This window comes from Xiphophorus maculatus, chromosome 16, assembly GCF_002775205.1.
Source record: "Xiphophorus maculatus strain JP 163 A chromosome 16, X_maculatus-5.0-male, whole genome shotgun sequence".
NCBI lineage: Eukaryota > Metazoa > Chordata > Actinopteri > Cyprinodontiformes > Poeciliidae > Xiphophorus > Xiphophorus maculatus.
Genome location: NC_036458.1, coordinates 4,409,939 through 4,430,676, shown reverse-complemented (window position 1 = coordinate 4,430,676; position 20,738 = coordinate 4,409,939). Strand labels below are relative to the sequence as shown.

The window sequence follows — 20,738 nt, the reverse complement described above, 5'->3', positions numbered from 1 at the left end:
ACTGTAAGATACAACTTAAATTAGATTTAGTCAGCTATAAAAATGGCCTTAGACAGTTTTCTACTATGATTTTCTGTTGTAAAACATTAAGTCAAAATCAAATCTACCCATCCACAAACAAATTCTTGCATTTTTCTTGTAACATTACACAAGGTAACTGATCACAGTTCACTGGAAATCAAATAGTCTGCTCCCATTATTTCACGTTTTAAATCAAATTCCACCTTTACATGTATTTATGCATAAGCCGTACAACAAAACATTTGAGGTGTATGTGAGAAGACAGGGTGCCACCGTTAAAATAAATGCATAAAGTAAGAAAAGCTTATAACTAAATATTTTAGTAGGTGAAATACAAAATATAGTTTAATATACATTAATAGGCACCATGAAAACCATATTGGCACCTCAAAATAAGCTTACATTCACAAAGAATGTGAATGTAAGCTTGAATGTAAACCTGAACTTTGTTGAAACTTTCTTGGTTTACTAGACTGTTTTGCCTTTTGTGATGTCATTGACTCAACACTAAAAGAATGAGCATCTTCCCTCTCCTCCTCCATTTATTGTGCATTTAAAACAATTGTAAAGTCCTGCAGTTGAAATTTCATTACTAAAACATTGTTTTTATTGTTGGTATGTATTTTTCTGTATGTTATGTCAGTCATGAGGCACACAGCATCAGCCTTCAGTCAGAGGCCTCTTCAAATTGGTTGTGAGACTGACTGCTTCCGGAGAATCTTCCCCCCTACAGCATCACCAAGAACTCTGAAGATACGGATGGTAGAAGTTACTACAACTTTTAATTTAAATAAAGTATTTTTTGAATTGAAGTGAATGAAAATAGTCTTTTGAACTTATTTTGAAATTAGATATTTATTTTTAAATTAATTTTGTGATTAAATGTATTAGTTCTCTGATAAATTGTTTGCAGTATATTATAATTTTAAAATATTAGTTCATTCGAGGACATGAAGAAAGAGCAGCTTTCATGTTTTTCCAGTTGTGCTCCTCATTGGTTGCCCTGAACCAACGACCCTGAAATTCACGCTGTGATTGGTCAGATTTCAATAAGGCGTTTCGGGCGGAATCAGACTCACGTTCTGATTGGTCGGTTGGTCTTGTCTGGTAGTTAGATTTGTAAAGAAACGGATATATTAGCGATTCGCTGCAGGGCGCCGCTGCAGTCCGTCCGTCCGTCCGTCCGGCATGTCTTGTTTACGGCGGGTTACGAATACAGACCCACGGTCAAGTTGAAGTCTTTAGGTGAGTTCAGCTAACGTTATTTAGTTTTATTTACTGTAACCGAGTGAACCGTAATGTGGTACTATTTCCGCTCATTTTACAGACGTCATAGAAAGCTTTGAAAAATGACAGTTCCCGGCTACGACTATTACCTGGTACTGCAATTGATAAACATAGGGAGTAGCAAAACTGTAGAGTATATATGGAGTTGCAATAACGCTCTGCCTTCATCTAGTTAAAATCCTTTAGATTTTGCAATTTTGCTGTATCTAAGGTGTTCGTAGTTGTACAGAGTCATTTTGGCTTGCTAATAAAAGTTTGAAATGAAGAACATTCCTTCCAGCTATTAGACGAGGTTCAGTTTTGATCAGACCGCTGGTTCGGTTTTACTTAAAACTCTAATTGAAATGTTGCGATACCAAGCTGTTTGTGCCATTCACGCAGTTTTATTAAAGATTTATTGAGATGCTTAGAACCGCCATGCCGTTGCTAGATGCTGAAAACTTTTCCCCTCTTACCCGCTGTAGCTTAGGTCACTTAAAAACAATAAAACACAGAGTTGGAATAAACTGCTTTCATTTTAAACACTAAAAATAAAGATAAGCTTAAGAAAAGTTTGTTAAAGTTTTTTTTTTTTTAAGTCTTTAAATGTAATTTTAGTATCATTTGAGCAATTAAGATATATTTAAAAAATGAGGGCACTTGTTGGCTAATTTTAAATTCCCACTATGTTAATTTAATTTGGTCGGTTTTATTTCATATTTAATGTGTACTTGCGTTTTATTGAACTCGAATGTAAGTTAGATGTTGTAACAACATTTAAAGAGTTATTAGCTGTTGATGGCTGTGGGCAGGTAAGGTCTCCTGTAGCAGCCTATATTACAACAAATTTGAAGAGTCCTCTGACTGAAGACGCTATTTTTATTTATGTATTTATTTATTTTTTTGAGGGCTGCTTTCAACGAGACAGAAGAGTGACACTTTTATAGTAGATTCTCGGATTTTCAAAGTTTTTGTTGTTGTCGAACGCACTCAGAAATCTGCATTTCAAAACAAAACATGTCTGCCATTGCAGGTATAAATTATTAATGCTTATGATGGTTTCTATCTCTTCAATACTCAGATGTTGTTCAAATCACTGTTCGGTCTTTGTGAACATGTTCCTTTAGATATTAAAGGCATGAAATTGAGAGAAATCCATTGTTGTAGTCTTTTATTGCTAATTGCAGTTGCATCACAACGGTTAGCCTGCCTATCAGAGTCGTAGTTAGGAAGTTATTTAAAGCTTTTGAGATTCTAATTATCCTAATTATGTAAGGATTTTACATAAGATCAAGAAAATGATGGACAACCCTTAGAAAAACAGTGTCTTCAGTCAGAGGCTTCTTCAAATTCGCTGTTATACAGACCTCTACAGGAGAGCATTCATACTCACACCCATCACTAGCTACAATAACTCTTTAAAGAATTTTAAATTTAATTTCTCTTGAGGATCAATAAAGCATTTTTAAATTTGAAAAACAATACCCCGTTTCCACGGTTGCGCATCATAACAACTTTCTGACATTAAGAGAAAATCTCTGGAGCTGTACAGCAACCAAAACATTTACAAAAGTGACAATGTATTAAACTGGATTCTCTTTTAATTATTAATTTTCTTAATTTACTTTTTTTTTTAAAAGTTGTACATGAAATTTTACAGTTTATATAAAGTATATTCTTCTGTTTTAATTTCAGAATAAACTTGCCATCCCTGCTTTTAGAAAAGTAAGGATCAACTCTGCCGTCTTGGACTATTTGTATTATTTTTTTTGTTCAGATGTGATGCCCTGCATGTTTTTTTTCCGTTTGCTTTGTTTCCGTCCCACATGATTTGCAGAGACCTGCAGGAAAAGGAGAAAGACGCTGAGTGAAAGAGAGCAAATGGGATGTTGACTTTCCCCTCTGACTTGCTCTCCCAAGTAGTTTGTCCAATGGATGAAGATGCTATTCCCCCAATTCCCGTGTGTAGTGCCCCCCCCCTCAGTGAACCTCCGTCACCTCTCCTCTCCCTTTCCTCCGTCACCCCCAGGTATGGTTGCTGCTTCACCTGCTGCTTTCTTCTTAACGTTTTTTTTATTTTTGGCTTCTTATTTATCTTTTAAAGCTGATATAGAATCAGATTTAGTCACAAACTGCCTCATTTGATTCACATGAAACTAAAATATTTTTTTCTTGATGTTAAACGATAAATGACTGCTTCTAGCTTCAACTATATGAATTGATATTTGTAGATTTAGACAATTTGGATCTATCCATTTATTCCCAATAATGTATTTTTGTTATAAAATGTATTATTACTTGTACTTAGTGCTTCGAGAACATCAAATCCTCTGACAGACTTACTTTTTACATTTTTTGATCAATATCAAACACATTTTTAATACCAGAAAAACTATGGCAATACAAAATGTGGTCATATAATTAAGTATTTGATACCTCTGAGGAATTTTGTGTTTTAGTAAATTTTTGTGGCAGACATTGCTTTGTAAACACTTCTTTAAAAAAATGTTGAATTTTGTTATAAGTCTCTTAAATAGGTTTTACCGACCATACGTAGTTTTTATTGTAGTTCTTTTATGTATGAAATTGTGTGAATGTTTGTATCTTGTGGAGGAAATTTGAATTTCACTAAATCCACTTTAATGTTATGTATTATCATTGTTATTATTAATATGCCATATTGTTGTTTATCATAACAATTCATGGGACCGCTTATTTTCACAGCCCTACATCTATAATATCTTTCTGATTATGTATATGTATTTTTTTTAATCAATCAGCAGATTTGTGAGTTTTCATAGCAACACAAATTCATGCTTTTTTAGAAAAGTATTTTTATTTATTTTTTCTTCTTTGCGATAAAGAAAGCCGTGTTATTAATTGTGCTTTTAGCTGTGCTCATGATGGACCGTCTGGACACCGGAGGAGCGGCCGCATCCAGGACATCAGAGCCAGAACCCCAAAAGAGCTGGACTGTGCAAACAGCCAGGCTGCCCAGAGACAATCTGGACCGAATCCGTCCTCCACAAAGAGGCAAAGAGAAGCGGCAAACATGGTACGTCGATTACCTTACTTAAAAAATAAAGTAAATATCTTCTACTTGAGCACTTCTGGTCTTATGCTGTGTAGGTACAAGCATCACAGTCAAAGCTGCAGAGAGAAGGAAGAACACGTCTACATGAGGAACCGAACAAGGTTAGCTTTCTTTCCTTGATTTCATATAATTTTAACAGAAACAGCTGATTTAGAACCAAACTGGTCGAGTTAAAGTGTTAAATGTTCTTAATTTGTCTTTTATAAAAGCTGTGTTGTTGTGATGTGCAGATTAGGAGGTGTGAGGGTTAATGAAGTGATTTAATCCTCCTTCACGGTCTGCTGCATCCAACATAAACAACCAATCTAGTGTCTCGTCTGACCTACTAACAGACTCATGATATTAAACAGTGAATTGCACATTCGTTGACCTCATTTCCTCGTTTAGGAAATTACCCGGTGGGTTTCGAAGCAAAGAATTTGGTGCAAAACTTTTAATTTGTTGTAGATATTCTCCAAGGCAACATTTGTTTATATAGCATAACCTGTTAGCAAGATAACCCCAAAGTCCGAAACTTTAAACCTTGAAAAGATTTTAATAAAAAAAACCTGTGTAATCCAAATTTGATTTTAATTTTCTTCCACAAAGCATGAAGGTAAAATATCTGATTTAAAGATGTAATAAGCAATAATGTTTTCTGGAAATTTATTCAAATGCTAAATGTTTAGTTTTAGCCCTGTCACAAAAAATCAATTAATAGCATGATAAATTAAAACAAACTCAATCATTTCCATCTGCGTAATTTATTGTTTTTCTCTTTTCTTTGTTTTTCTCTAAAACTGGATGACAAAAGTCTTCAGTGTTGCATTAATCTCAACTGACCTTTTTTTAAGGACAATTTTGCTGACATAGACATAATAATTTATTTTATTTGTTGTTTTTTGTTTATTTTGGACATTAACAATGTCTTCCAGTTCATTAGAATTTAAAGTTTACCTTTGGAAATGTGTTCTTGCATTATTTTACCATTTTTATATTACTTGAAAATGGTCTCAGAACAACCATATTGATTGCAGAGTAAAAAACTTTTCTGACTTCCAGCTTTGCATTCTTTTTCTTTATAGTAAGTTGATTTTGTAACACTTTGTTTTTATAAATTTAGGTTTAATTCTAATTATTCTAAACCAAAACGAAGGTTTCTTGCATGTATCAGAGAAACTATGCGTGTTTTACACCGGGTGATCACACACATCCTAAAAGTCTGAAATTCATGTATTTAAAAAAGAGGCCATAAAATGTTTCAAATGAATTAGCAAATAAGTAATTTGGACGTAAATATGTTAATCACAGATCTCAATTTTTGTCGAGTCAAGTTTTGCGCCGTCTGATCCAAGCAATCTCCCTCAAGCCTGGGATCAACTGGAAACTGCTGATCTAGGAGATAAACGTTATCCCGCTTTATCCACTTAAAATGGGTTTTAACTTGTGTTTGTGTATGGGAACGTTCATTAAAATATCGCTGTGTCTGTTTTCACATCTGAGCCTTAATCACTTGAAGCTTCTGCACAAATATTCACTTTTAGAAATCAACAAAGTTGTAGGAACATTCATGCACATGTAAGCGAATCCCTGGCAGGTTAAATGTGTTGTTGTTGCAACTAAACCAACAAACTGTTGTGTAAATGTGTATTTATTTGCAGGTTGGGTTTTCTATCAGATTTACAGCAGAGCACCAAAATGAGTAAGTGTGAATTACAACTTTCTTCAGCATTCATGTCTGTGCTTTTCCTCTTGATAAATGTTTGTTTTTTCTAAAGCTGGGGAAAATATTTACAAGTTTACTAAATGAAAATATGTTGTTTTCGAAGCAAGAGTCATCTTTTTTCTAGAGCTGCAGCTAACAATGATTTTAATCTGATAATTAACCAAGTAATTGGATAAAAACAACATATTCTGCAGATTCTCCATTTAACTACTTGAACTTTTTGTACAGCTTTGGCTTAATTACTGAATTGAGTTTTTCTGGCATACTTTAATTAGTATACTCCAATTAATTATATTTGATTACTGAATTAGTTGGTGATTATTTCAATAGTCAGTTTTTTTCAGCTTTACTTTTTTCTATGTCATTTTCTAGGTGGAAAAACTCAAAAAGCACAGAGAGCGAGAACATTGTCTCTCCTTTGGAGGAAGCATTTGTAGAGCAGAAGATGCAAATCCCTGATGATACCAAATCTGAAATGGACGGATACCAGGAGTTACCTGAAATGGACGCATGTGAGGACTTTGCTGGCAGAGACCTTGGTGAAGACGCCTCAGTCTCGAAGGGATGGGTGATCGGCCCGTTCTTTCAGTCCCTAAAATCAAAGATGGCTAGCTTCAGTGAGATCGTCATGACTCCTGTTAAGCTCTTCAGAGCCACCAGTCCTCTGACCGCGGACGACGTGACTGACGTCGACGCATCGGAGAAAGGCGATAAGTATCAAACTGAAGCACAAACTCTTGTTGACTCTGGGGAAACAAAAGGTGAGATAAGCGCCGCACCCAAAAAATCTAAAAAACTGCAGTTTAATGAATCAGTATGCAGGACTACATGCGGTTTTGAAGGTGCAATAAGTGGGGGAGATGAAAACTTACCTGACATTGTGCCTTTGGTTTGTGTTGCTTCTGAAGAAGCCGGCGAACCGTCTGGCTCCCCTTTCCTGTTACGTAAAAGTGCCTCGCATGAGTCAGACCTAAACGTTTACACTGTGGAGGGCCAGAAAGGCAAGCTGTCCATCGTAAAACCACTCTTAAGACGAGACACAGGAAATGGATACGAGTCGGTTGAAATTAAAGACAGAAATCAACTTCAGCTCGACGGCCTCGCCACAAACAAAAGTCCACTGAAGCCTTCTTTTGATGCAGAACAGATGGAGTGCCAACAAATCCCCGAGATGTGTTTGGTGTCAAAGTTTGCAAGAGCAAAGAGGGGGCTGAAGCCGAACTGTGTTTCCCAAGACGTGAAGAGGAAAAAGATGAACATGGCTTCAGGAGGCAACGTGATAAAGGGTCCAAGAACGCAGAGAAAGAGAGGCGCAGATGAAACGATGAAACCGGATAATAAAAGGCAGGTGGCGTCGACAAGAGCGAATGCAAAAGCAAGAAATGAACCGGACAGGAAGGATTGCCTGGAGAAAAGCAGCAGTGAGTCGCACAACAATTCAAAGTGCAAAAAAGCCAAGCCCAGTAGTTCCTGCAAACGGATCCCGATGACATCCAGCAATGATAATCTTATGGATGTGGAAACTACCGTGCCTAACCCGACTGCAGAACAACCGGTGAAAAAGCAGTTGTCTGTAGTTCTTGTCCATCCTGATGAAAAGGAAATCCCACACGCAACCAAGTGTGGGAACGCAAATAAGAAGCAATTAAAACGCAAACCGCCAAATCACATGAGTTTAGAAGTGGAGAGCAGTTCGGTGTCTGCCTCGTCGCATGATGGGCCGGAACTGATGAGCAAGGGTTTTAAAAGCGAAGACGCACCAACCGGAGGAGCGAACCAGCCGTCCAAGAGACTCAAGAACAGCCTGAGGAGCGCCGTTAAGTTCTCGGTCTTAGCCAAAGAGCGAGAGAAAACCAAAGAGAGCCAGTCAAAAAATGGCAGAGGTAAAATCTCCGTTGACAAAGTTATTTTTGGAAGTGATCCCCAACTTCCTCTGGTCCATCTTGGATTCTTAAACGAGGAAGATACAGCTGTTACGGAAAATGAACAGAGGAGTTCTGCCACCATGACAGGCGAAACTTTTCTCAAAGCCTCTGAAATCAGTAACTGTAATCCGAGGCTGAGCATCAGGCTCGTTAACGCTAGGCGAAGGAGAAAAGATCCCCAAAAGAGGAGATGCCAGGTTCTGCATAGCAGGCTGTGTAAAACCGAGGAGGGATCCCGGTCCGTCACGGTGGAGGACGCAGACCTGGCCGCAACGCGCATGCGCTCTTCAGAAACCAACGTCTGCAGGCGACTGTCGCGCAGCTACTCATGCCCAGACGTTCTCATCCTCCATCACGACGACTCGCCCTGGGTTTCCCCTCCGTATTCGCCGCACCAGCGGACGCATGCTACGCACCATCACCATGGTAACTTAACCTCCCACACACAGAGGTCACTGCGGCGGGCGCGCCGACACACGGTGTGCAGTGTGGAGGTGGAGAGGGAGATCGCCCCTCTCTGTCTTCGGAAGGAGGTGTATCCGTCCAGAAGATCTGCTTCCTATGACCCCATGACCCACAACCTTTCACCTGCTCATGTGCATTCTCCCTGCAGCTCCCTCACTGCTCTCGCCTCCTGTTTCCTTTCAAGCCCTCTCGCTTTCCTTTCCAAGAAATCTGACTGCAGGGCAACTTCTGCCAATGCTGCCACTTCCAGTCGAGTTCCCTCGCCGCCCCCTTCCTCTTCCTGCTCCACCGCTTGGCATTCCCCAGGTTTCACTTTAGGATCTTGTTCTGCTGCTTCCTTGGATCCCAGGTGAGGAAGTTTTCTAGTCTTCACACTGCAAAAATACCAAATCTTACCATATATTCTCACTCTGGTCTCTAGCCAAATATGTTATTACACTTGAAATGACACAAAAGTAAATTTTCAGCAAGATGTTTGAGTCAATAGTTTACTAATACTGATGGAAAAAGTTCTGGTTCCATTGACAGATCTTCTTATAGTGAGACATTTTTCTCATGTTATAAGTGAAACTAATATTTTTCATCAATATTAAAGTATTTGAAACAGCTCATTTTCCAGACACAAAAACATTAACTTATTGCCCAAAAACAGATGGATGAATTTTTTTAAAGCATTTAAAGGTTATTTTTTGGAGGCAGTAGAAACTCAAGTGAAAGTACAAAACCGCTCAGAATAGGCAATTTCTAAACAAGCTTCTAAATCTTGCAGAAAAGTTGCTTATAAGTTAGCTTTGTCTTATTTCAGGTGTACTAAGGTATTTGCACTGGAAACTAGAGAAAAATACTTGGAATAAGAAGTTGTTTCTGAAGTGCGGTGACCCAGTTCTCTGATTTGCTGTTCTGATATCGACTCTGGACTCTTTAAAGTGAGAATCCGGCGCCGTACGAGGCGGAGAGAAGGCAGCAGAGCGAAGAGGAGGATGACGGCGAAGACACCAGCTCCTCCAGTCAGGAGTTTGAAGACGCTGGGCTGAGAGAGGAAAAAGCTCTGTCTGACTCTGAAATTAGAGTATGTATGGTTCTATTTGTTTGGGGTTTTTTTTTTATTGACTACTGACAAGTAAGGCTGCAACTCTTTTAATTATTTTCAATTATTTTAGTTATGGACCAATTTATTGATTATTCAGACGATTAATTGGATTCAAAAAACTTGGCACATTCTGCAGACTGTTTTGGAGAATATTTGGGTTATGTTGAAATATTGAAGTAAATTAAATTCCTTTCTTACATGAGTAAATATTGTATTGCATTAAATGCAACAGCATAGCATTTGTTTAGTGTATGCTTGATAATTTGCAGCTAAAAAGAATATTTCAAATGTGAAACTTTCTGCTTGACTATCATCAAAACAGTGTAGAAGTGATCTGTTGATTACTTAATAGGAGAAAACAAAGTTGTTGTTTTTCATCTTAAATGGAAAATGTATATATTTATTGTACAGTTTTGGCTTAATTACTTTTATAAATATGTTTTTTCAGCAAATGGCTTTTTTGTGCTTCAGTTAACAATCTAAAACTAAATTAGTTGATGATTATTTCAATAATTGATTAATCTCGATTCATGTGATTAATCGTTTCAGCTCTTATGTTCAAGAGTGTTCACACTGTTGCTGAAATGTCAGGATTTTGACGTAAATAAATGAGAAAAAAAATTTAAATGGAAAGAAATTATTTTAAAAAATTACAAATTTTAAAAATGAAAAAAAAAAATATTTTTGAAAAATTACATAATTTAGTAACTGATTCAAATTCCTCAACATAATATTTTTCTCTCCTTATTTTCAACTTTCTAGCTGTTGACTGAAGGATTTAGGTGAAAATGGACTTTAATTTAAATCTATTCATAATTTTTCCCCTTTTCAAAAAGTAAGCTCAGAACATGATGGTGTCATCACCATATTTTAATGTGCATATATCGTTTTTTTTTACTTAAATATAATCTTTTAAACATTTTGTTATGGAATTGTGGCCAAAAGTTTAAATTTTGGCCATTTTAATATTTTAATATGTCAAGAAAAAATACAAGGAAAACATTTGATCCTTTGCAACTTGTCTGTAAACTATGGCTTTATGTAAAGGACATAAATGTTTCCAACATTCCATTTAGACAGCTGGATTTTATTTCAGGGTCATAAAATCCTCTAGAATAGAAGTAAAGTGTGCAACATTTGTTTAAGTGTTTGATTGGGTCACAGCTGCCTTTCAACAGTGGATGGATTTGTTTTTCTGTTAAATTATCACTAAATCCTGGCACTTCTGGGAGCCGTTACAGGTCTAGTATAAAACTAACTACTATACTGTCTGCTACTGTCTCACTACTATAAGAGCTTGTTAATCAGTGGAAGGAAGCAATGTTTAATGTTTCTGCAGGTCATATAAATGGGATGTTTTTGTTAAAGGTTGTCAAGAAACATGAACAAAAAAAGGTTTCGTCCATCCGCATTCGGAAAACGTTGCCAAAACCTCAGACCAACCTGACACCCATGGGTCTGCCCAAACCAGTCCGGTACGTAGAAACGCTCAAGTACCCGCATTTTAAATAAATAAGCTGATTGACACACATTATTATACTTCGTTCTGTACAATTTTTATTACTGTACATGTGAGTCAGGTATCTGATTAGATATCTGTTCCCTGCAGCCATTTTATAGTTTGCCAACAGATCATTTATTGGGGCCATTTTGTTTGTAGTTCAGAACCAGACTGCCACTTTATGCCGTTAATTTGACTTTAGCATTGATGTCCAAAAGAATCCTTCAATTCTTTCCTATTCTGATAATTTAGCAGAATAAAGAACCTTAATGCCACAGTATGTGAACAAAGTTGAACAGTGGCTCCCTGAGAAGCTTTGGGTTTAAAAAATTATGATTTATATTGATTGTTCTCTTTCTGTGCCCATCAGGGTGAAGAAGAAAGACTTCAGTTTGGAAGAAATTTACACCAATAAGAATTTCAGCAAACCGCCAGAAAGGTAAACACAAATCATGTTTGTTTTGTGTTTTTATATACAAAATATTAATCCAGTGACGACACTTTAAGGGGACCTATTTTGCATGTTTTTTATTTCCATTTGACTTTTAACTGCTTCGAAAAACAACTAAACCACTTAAAAAGACACCGAGACGTCTAAGCAAATTTAATAAACACAGTTTTTTGTGTCTGGAAAATGAGCCGTTTGAAAAACTTCCAGATTATTAAGTCACATTTGATATTACCTAGCAACACTGCCACGCCTAGCCCCATTACCTAGTAACCCAAGGGGAGCTCCAGCATGTTTGGTCAGCTGATTTTACCGCTTTATGCGCTGTATTCATGTTGGATATGCAGGAGGCTCCACTTCTGCTTTTCAAAGATGTACAGTTATACAATTGCGCATCTGTTTGCGGCCATTTTTACCTGCGAGTGTTGACGTTGATTTAAGGGGAGTGGCCAGCAGCAGCTTATTTGGATTTAAATAAGATGTTACAACAGCTCATTGTGAACTGAGCAGACTCAATTTTAATGATCTAAGAATGACTTGGTGCAAAAATGAAATGAACATGTTTTGCGTAGACTTATCCTAACCTGTTCAAGGAAAAATAATTGGTCACCTTTTAATGTGCATCTTCAAACACCCGTCCATGTCTTCTTTGGAGCAGAAAAACCGCAGTATTTATAGCTCTTTGTGGCGTATTCTCTAATAAATAAAATAAAGTAACCAAGAAGCAGAAGTGCTGAAGGCAACTCCCTCTGATGATGGCAGCTTAAAAAAGAGCAGCTGACGATGATAAGTGCCAGTCTAATCTGCGCCTAACGTTCACCACAGACATAATAGCGCATAAGCAGTCGTGTTTCTGTTGTATAATTATTCGCATAATAACCTATTTTTAACACGAGGAGGAGCTGTAGTGACAGATTCTTTCATGGTGAGGTAATTGTTATCGCACATTCATGAAGGCAGTTATTGCTGCCAGGAGTGACTCATGCAGTTGTTGGACTTGCAGGGTCATTATTTTTTCACAAGGCGCTGGATCGGTTTTGATTGCCTTTTTCCTGAATTAGTGTTGCATGTTTGACCTGAATCATCTACAGTTGAAGCCATTTTTCTTTTCTCTGAAGTTAAATCAGACCAAACATCTCCTGTTTTTATGTCAGTTATAATTGTCGAACTTATTTCCTAAATGCCACTAAAATAAGTAAGTAACTATTATTTTAGTAATTGATAAATCAATTGATTCTGACGATTAATTGGATAAAAGATATAGTTTTTTAGAATATTCAACAAGTTTTTCATTTAAGCCTTTTTATACAATATTAAAAATGCATCAAAAGATACAAATAAAAAGTGAATTCCTTTTTTAATTAAGATAATATTCTGTTATGTAAAATGAAACAACTTTTGCTTGATCTTTTGTAGTAAAGGGCTAAAAAATATTTCTAAAATTTGAAAAGCCCTTTTTGCTTCATCAACAATGGAGCTGATTTGTTGATTATTTATGGATCTTATCAATAAATGGACAGCAGAAGGTTCTTCATAGAAGTATTTTTTTCTTAAATGCAAGGCGTGTATGTATTTTGTACAATTTGGTCTTAATTACTGCTCTGAGTGTGTTGTTTTTTTCAGCAATTGGCCTTTTTTTGAGTTCACAATTAACTGATTATTAAATTAGTTGACAATTATTTGAATAATCGATTAATAACAATTAATCTGATTAATTGTTTCAGCCCTAAAACTTCAAATTTATGTATTGATCTCTTTAGAATCAACTCTGCAACACAGAACCCGTTTCCTTCCTGAGCAGCATGATGGTTGGACTTTCCCGTCATGTTTAGTTGTTTGAACAGATAAATCTGGTTGCTTTTTGTTTTCTGACATCTAAAACTTTAAAATTTGCTTCTGTTTTTGTTTGATTAAAGACATTTAAGGTGATAGAAATAAGCTGGCGAAGCTGAAGGTACAAAGGTGAAGCAATGACCTGATCAATATGCTAACCAGTGCATGATATAGATATTATTAAAGGCTTTATTTGCAATAAATAAATTAAAAACTGGCTCATTGTGGTGCATTACACTTAATAGTGTACAAGTGCTGGACTATGACCACAAACTATTATCAAACTGGTTTTTGATGATGATTAACCTCACAACATAATTTGTATTTATTCATACAAAGTAGTTTTATATATCAGGACATAATTAAAATAATCAGCTCTTTACAAAAACTTTCTACTTGCTCCAGACTCCCTTTATCTATTCAACAGGAACTGGAAAGGTTCAGGACCAGCTGAACTGATTGTTGCAAATAAAAGCAGTAAAATGTCTGACCAGTAGGTGGCACCAGAGTAAAACATGTCGTTAAAATCAGCTGCATTTGTCTACATCCCATTCATGGCTGAAACGATTAATCATGAATAGTTGATGATTGAAATAATCGTCAGCTAATTTAGTAATCAATTAATCATTAACTGGAGAAAACAGAGTCTTAAAAATTTACTGTTGGAACAACATACGGAGAGCAGTAATTAAGCCCAAACTATGAAAAATCTATTCATTTTGCATTTGGGATAGAAAATAAATCCTTTTAAGTAGATATATTTTACAAAGAAGTGCTCAAATGGCAGCTTTAGCTTCGCCTGGTTCTAATTGTTTAAAAAACCCTACTGGACACTCTAGATATTTCTAATCAGTTAAACAAAAATCAACAGATTAGCCCTGCGACTGTAATAATAAGTCGAGAATTTCCTTTGTTAAAATTATCAAGCGTTCACTCAACTAATGCTACGTTATTGAATTTTAGGCAATAAAATGTTTTTATTATTTGAAAAGAAATTTATTTGTTCAATTGCTTCCTTTGGTTGTATTTTTAATATTGTATAAAATGGGCTTAAGTGGTTAAATGGAAAATCTGCAAAATGTGCCAACTTCTTCATCCAATTAACTGCCAGACTCATCGATTAATCGTCAGAATAATAATCACAATAATTGATTAATCGTCAGAATAATCACAATAATCGATTAATCGTCAGAATAATAATCACAATAATCAATTAATCGTCAGAATAATCACAATAATCGATTAATCGTCAGAATAATAATCACAATAATCGATTAATCATCAGAATAATTGCTAGAATAATCAATTACTAAAGTAATGGTTAGTTTCAGCCCTAATCCCATCAACTGATTTGTCTTTCAGCCGCCTGGAAACCATTTTTGAGGTGCCGCTCAACCGCAAGAATGGGTCTGAGTCCTGGTTTGGCCCGAGGCGTGTCAAACGGTTTTTGGAGTTCCTGGAAGTGGGCGAGGCCAGAAAGCCAAAGAAACCTCTGGTCGGTGTCGGAAAGACGGGTCCGTCCTCATCCAGGCCGAGACGAGGCGGCTTCCCCAAAGACGAGCCGTCCCTCAGCGTCCAGGATGTGGACTCCCTGCTGTGCTCCAAGCTGGACGAGTTGAATTTGTGGCTGATCCATGATCGGAGCGATGAAAGGGAAACGGACAGTTCTGATCCTGTAAGTGCGATCATGACGTAATGCTGCGCCGGTCCGTGTTTAAATGTTGTGGAAAAACTCCAGTTAAATAAATCTGTAGCATTTGTAGCCTGCAAGATGAAGAACTGTGAATCACAGAACAAAAATGTCGACTTGGAGAAGTTATTTATACACATTTGTACAGATTGTTTTATTTATTCCACAGTCAGACTGCTCTTATTGGTAAAACTCTTAAAATAAATAAAACAAATTATCCTTGATATTTTGTACAGTATTATCACTCATTTTTTGATAGTTTTGTTCTCTAATTTGTATTATTGTTCTGAAGTGAGGTTTTCATCTCCTTGCAGCATCGAGGTATAATGGCAGCTATTTGTTTTGCTATTAAAGGCTATATATAAATATATAACTTTTAAAGATGCCAGCAAGAGATTTGTAAGTACAATAAACTTTGTTTGTAAATAAGTTTTTTTCCTTTTTTTTTAAAAGTACAATCAAATAAGTTTCCAGCAACTTGGACTACGCTTTACTCAGCTCAGGGCGGAAACCGATCAATTATTTGGGTTTGAAATTTTCCAGCTATGGTCTTTTCTTCTTGTTTTTTCCACTGAAATGCATGGAAAAGTGGGCGTGTCAACAGCCAAGTTTATACATATTTTTGTGTACATAAATGCATAATAACTGTAGCTGTTTGTTGCTGTAAATGAGGTTGCCTCAACTGTAAAACTTTTGTTAGAATTAATCATCCAACTTCATGTTTAAAAACATGTTTTATTATAAAATACATCGTTTGTATAAAAGTACAGGACATGTATACATTTAATAATAAAATACAGGTAAAGTAACAATGCAATAATGCCAAGATTATGTCATTTTGAAGCACTGCCATAATAATAATGCCATTTGTTTTTATTATTTCTCAAAGCTCAAAATGTTTTATCTACTCTTGTATTTGTGATTTTAGTATATACAGTAACAATTCATACATTTCTTTTAATAATAAACTATATTGAGGAATGAGTTGTTATAGAACTGTATATAAAGGAGCTTTTGAAAGTTTATTTTGCCTCTTTAGGATTTTCACTAATTAATCCCAATTAAAATACATGTAAGTATTCAGTTTTTCTGAATGTGTGGAAATCTTCAACTTTTCAAATCGTGTCAAATTTAAAGGCAATGCTGGATTTTACATGTTAACTTTTTTTTAAAAAAAATTAATTTGTCCGTATGGTAAATAAATATCACAGGGTATAAAAACATGAAAGTCGTCTGTTTTGTTTCCGTTAAATACTGGAGAGATAAAAGTAGTGGTTGTAACTTCTAATGATAATCAATGATCACAGCTTTGTTTTTGTTACTTTGCTCCATGAAATACAAAGTTGTTCACATAATCTTTTTTTGTTTTTCTGCCGAAGTCGTTTAGTCTCTCAATGTCAGAAGATATGAGACGAAAACTAGCAGCACAGGAATGAAGATAAGGAGCCCAAACAGCGTGACAATGGAGATTATGCTGTACTTTTTCGCCTCTTGTGAATACTTTAGTTTTTTGTCTTTGTCCTCTTCATTTTCAGCCTGAGGAAAAAAATAAATAAAAAATTAGTCATCAAAAGCTGTTTAAAATACTCAGCAGGGCCGGTAGAAGCCTTTTTGGGGCCCTGGGCAGATTTGAATTTGGACCCCCACCCTCCACCACATTATCATTCCTACCATCATTAGCATCATTTGTTTTGAACTTACATCATACTGGTGTTATTACAATAATAGCTTTTAACCTCATGAGATGCAAATTAACAAAAATGCTCAAATTAATTAGAACTTTAAATTTCAGCATGACATGAAAGTGTGACATTTTAAATATTTGTAGTTCTTAATTGATCAAAATTTTTGAGAAATTGCTGTAACTTTTCTATCCTGTCATTTTATTGATATTTTAGTGTCAATTTCATCAACATGCTTTTATCAAATTTAATTTTGTTTTTTATTTTATCATATATCTACGGTGCTGGAGATATTGTGAAACACGTTAGTCAGCTGGGCTTACTGTGAATGTGCTACATAAGTAAACTTGGACTTGACTTTAACTTTCACATAATAAGTTTTGCTGGACGATAAATTGTCCCAGAACTTATTGCAATAAGTGATAATATTGTTGTTTTGAGACTATTTTCAAGTAATAAATAGTAATAATGGTATAATATTCCAAGTACATTCTCCAAAAGATCAATAAACTTTAAATTCTAATATTTAATACTGGAACTGGAAGACATCTTAAATATCCAAAATAAATAAACAAAACAACAAATAAAATGAGAAAAAGCTATTTTTTCACACTTACATCATGTAAAATTTTATCCCCAATCACTACAAACATGAACTAATTAACATTTATTTTTTTATATAATTATAAAATACTACTGTTGTTGGGCCCTAAGAGGAAAACTGTACATTGATATCTTCAGTTCTTTTCCCACAATTTCACAGTAAATGTTACAAACTTTGACGGAAAAGACAAAACCTAGAGTGGGAATGGCATTTAGTTAGTTTACAGATCTAATTTACTGAGCTTTAACTATTTTGTGAAAGGAATAAGTACAAATTTCAGTAAAATAATGGCAGCAGGAGCGCGATTTATTTTTCACAATTATCTCTCTGATACCAAACTGTCACAGTTTCAACAAATACGTAAAGAAATATCTCTTATAAAAGTTACATACTGCATTATTATTAGTAGTAATACGGTTGAAAATGGTCTGAGAATAACTTTTGGGACATTTATCGTAGTAATTATGTTAACAGCTGTTTCAAGAACTGCATAGAGAAACCGAAACCAACAAAAACTGGATTTAAAATGCATAAATTAATCCAAATGAAATTAGGAGTACCTGGAATGAATTTTCCAGTGCCTTGTATCCCAAACAGGAGCAACCACAGATGATGCTGCAAATGGCCAGTTTCCTGTGGTTTTCTATGTTGTCTTTGTCCTTCCTTTGTTTCCTGTGGTGTTTTATATTAGGATCATCCTCCTGTTGGTCTTCAGCTGAGCCAGGTATATGATTCAGTGGCATTTCTAACCCTTTTTCTGCATCGTACTGTGACATATCTGCAAAACAAGACAAGTTTTAGTTTTTCATTTACGTTGGCATATAGTAATTCTCCTAAACAGTCCATTTTCTTCATGTCATTCCCTCTGATGCTTAAGTTGCATTTCAGTGTAACAAATCAAATGAGTCATTATCATGTTGCTTAATGGTCAGGGGAGTTTTTGAGGTCAGAGAGGTTTCGGTTTGTCACATAAAAGCACCGAGGCACTGCAACAATATAAAAAAGAAAACAAACAAAAAAAGCGGACAGACTTGAATGAAACCGCAGCCTGCTGGGCCGGTAGATTGTCATGGCAAAACTGAAAACATGAAATTCAAGTTAGTGTTTAATCTGTGCTTCAATCGGTCAACGACTCAAAGGAACGCCGGTGTTTTGTTTGGCTGTTTTTTGGTTCAGGAAATGTTTCTGAACTTGTGTAATATTAGACAGTCATGTGAATCACTTGTAACAATGTAGCAATGTTTTTATTACCACATTACAGTGGCGCAAAAAGACGTGTGGGGGCGCCATGATAAAGGGGGCGCCACATTATGGTGGAGCCAAAACAATAGAGGAGGAATTATTTCTCATTTTCAATATTTAACACCTATAATGTGTCAGAAAGTACTTTGTTGTGCCACTCATTAAGCATTCCTTTAATCAGGCTGTTGGTTTTTTAAATATGATTTTCTATTTAAAGCTTCAGTTGAAACACAAATCTGGTGATTTTTGACAGGAATAAACAGATGAATGAAGCAGGATCGGTGATTGAGCGATTCTCTCTGCTGATGAAAACAGATGTATGTCTTAAATATAGCAGCGTTTTTATTACTACATTACAGTGACACAAAAACAGGTATGCAACATATCGGGGCGTCACAATAGAAGGGGCGCCAGAAAATTATTTCTGGTTGCAATTTCCTGTTTTTATCATTTGTTAGTTCGCCTTTAAAGTGTCAGAAACCATATACTATAATAAGGCCGTTTTTTAAAATAAAAAAAAAAAATCTGATTCTCATTTTAAACATTCAATTACAAAACACAAACCTGGTGAGTTTTGACAGGAATCCACTTCTGAAGTCCAATAATCAGATCAATAAAGCAGGATCGGTGATTGAACGATTCCTTCTGCCGGTGAAAACCGATGTCCGTCTCCCAGTGGGTAAAAAATCTCGACCTGTGAAACCAGTCCGACTCCTCATATGACCGGAACAGGGACTGAAACTGTGTGAAACCTCCACGCCCTCTTCACTGGCTAGACTTCTCTCTCCACGTACACTTGTCGCACTCTTTCTCCTCCGTTGAGTCTTCCTTTACTTCCTGTATTTGTTGTCAGTCGCTGTGATTAAAAAAAAAAAAAAGCGAACTAACATATCAGCCCTTTTCTACCCGGTTCACATTCCTGAGGCAGCGGCCAAGGTGTGTCGGTACTTGCAGCGCCTTGAGCTCAGACAAAGTTACCTGGATTTGTGAAACCAGTCTCCACAGTTTCCACTCTGAAACTGGTAGATGTTCCTGGTTTCTCTTCTTCCGTCTGCTCTCTAACCTATAGAGATAAGACACATTCACACCCCGTTGACTCAGTGATGACAGAAAGGACATTTCATGATACACGCAGCTGTTCATCAGGTAAACTGGGAGCTTATTAATGATTACAGCGCGAAGACCGGATTCCTCTAAGTACAACTAGTCAGTTTAGGGCCAGTGGAAAAACAAAACCCTGAGTATTTTCTCACAACTCTGTTGGTCTCAAAATACAGACTTTTTTTTTGGGTCAATTTTGGCTTTAATCTCAAAATTCTGATTTTAATCTCAAAATTCTGATTTTAATCTCAGAATTCTGATTTTAATCTCAGAATTCTGATTTTAATCTCTGGGTTTATTTCTTGGAATTCTGATTTTAATCTCAGAATTCTGATTTTATTTGTATGAAATCTGACTTTAATTTCTGAATTAAACTAAAGTCTGATTTTTTTTTCTTCAAAATTTAGATGTTCTTTTGAGAATTTTCACATTAAATTCAAAATTCTGACTTTTTTCAGAATTTTGCTCTTAATCTCAAAATTCTGATTTTGATTTTAATCTAAAAAATTCTGACTATTTTTTTCCTCACAATAAACTTTTTTCTCTCAGATTTTTTTACTTGAATCCCTTAATCTCACAATTCTGACTTTTGTTTCCTTACAATTATTTTTTTTTTCAGAATTTTGACTTTAATCTCAAAATTCTGACCTTTGAAGATTAAGGTCAGAATTCTTTTATTATAATCCATTATAATGCAAAAAAACACGCAAAAACCAAATGGTATCATAAAACATAAATATAAAGCATCACTTCCCTTCTAAACAGCTTGTCAATGTGACTGAATATTAATGATGACATTAACTTTTTTTTACACAAAGACATTTAAATAACTTGTTTCCCCCCTTAAAGAATGAATGAGGATGTCATAACTATAATTTGTATATAGTCAGGTTGTCCTTGTCTGATTTTATTTTAGATTTGTGTTAGGAAAATAGAAAAAAAACAGAACAAAATTCAGTATTATTGTTTCCACAGCATTGTAGAGAGGGAAGCAAGTATTTATGTGGAAGTACAAACTGGTTTTATGGTTAGACGGAAGATTTTTTTAATATCTCAATTCACCGTTTCAAC

At 35.6% G+C, this 20,738-nt stretch overlaps 1 protein-coding gene and 1 long non-coding RNA gene across 2 annotated transcripts; one reads left to right on the top strand and one right to left on the bottom strand.

Moving 5' to 3' along the window:
* The first annotated feature begins 1,148 nt into the window (after positions 1-1,148).
* On the top strand, positions 1,149-16,019 carry LOC102238419. Its single transcript, XM_023349046.1, has 11 exons — positions 1,149-1,266; positions 2,983-3,012; positions 3,125-3,316; positions 4,180-4,342; positions 4,417-4,482; positions 6,022-6,062; positions 6,459-8,825; positions 9,404-9,545; positions 10,935-11,041; positions 11,438-11,506; positions 14,711-16,019. The coding sequence occupies exons 3-11, from the start codon at positions 3,174-3,176 to the stop codon at positions 15,042-15,044; spliced, it is 3,432 nt and encodes a 1,143-aa protein (XP_023204814.1). The 5' UTR covers positions 1,149-1,266; positions 2,983-3,012; positions 3,125-3,173; the 3' UTR covers positions 15,045-16,019.
* Positions 15,760-19,598, bottom strand: LOC111611646. Its single transcript, XR_002754145.1, has 3 exons — positions 19,131-19,598; positions 17,885-18,102; positions 15,760-16,574 (listed from the first exon to the last, which is right to left on the bottom strand). It is a non-coding gene; the product is annotated as an uncharacterized LOC111611646 (long non-coding RNA).
* Positions 19,599-20,738: the final 1,140 nt, after the last annotated feature.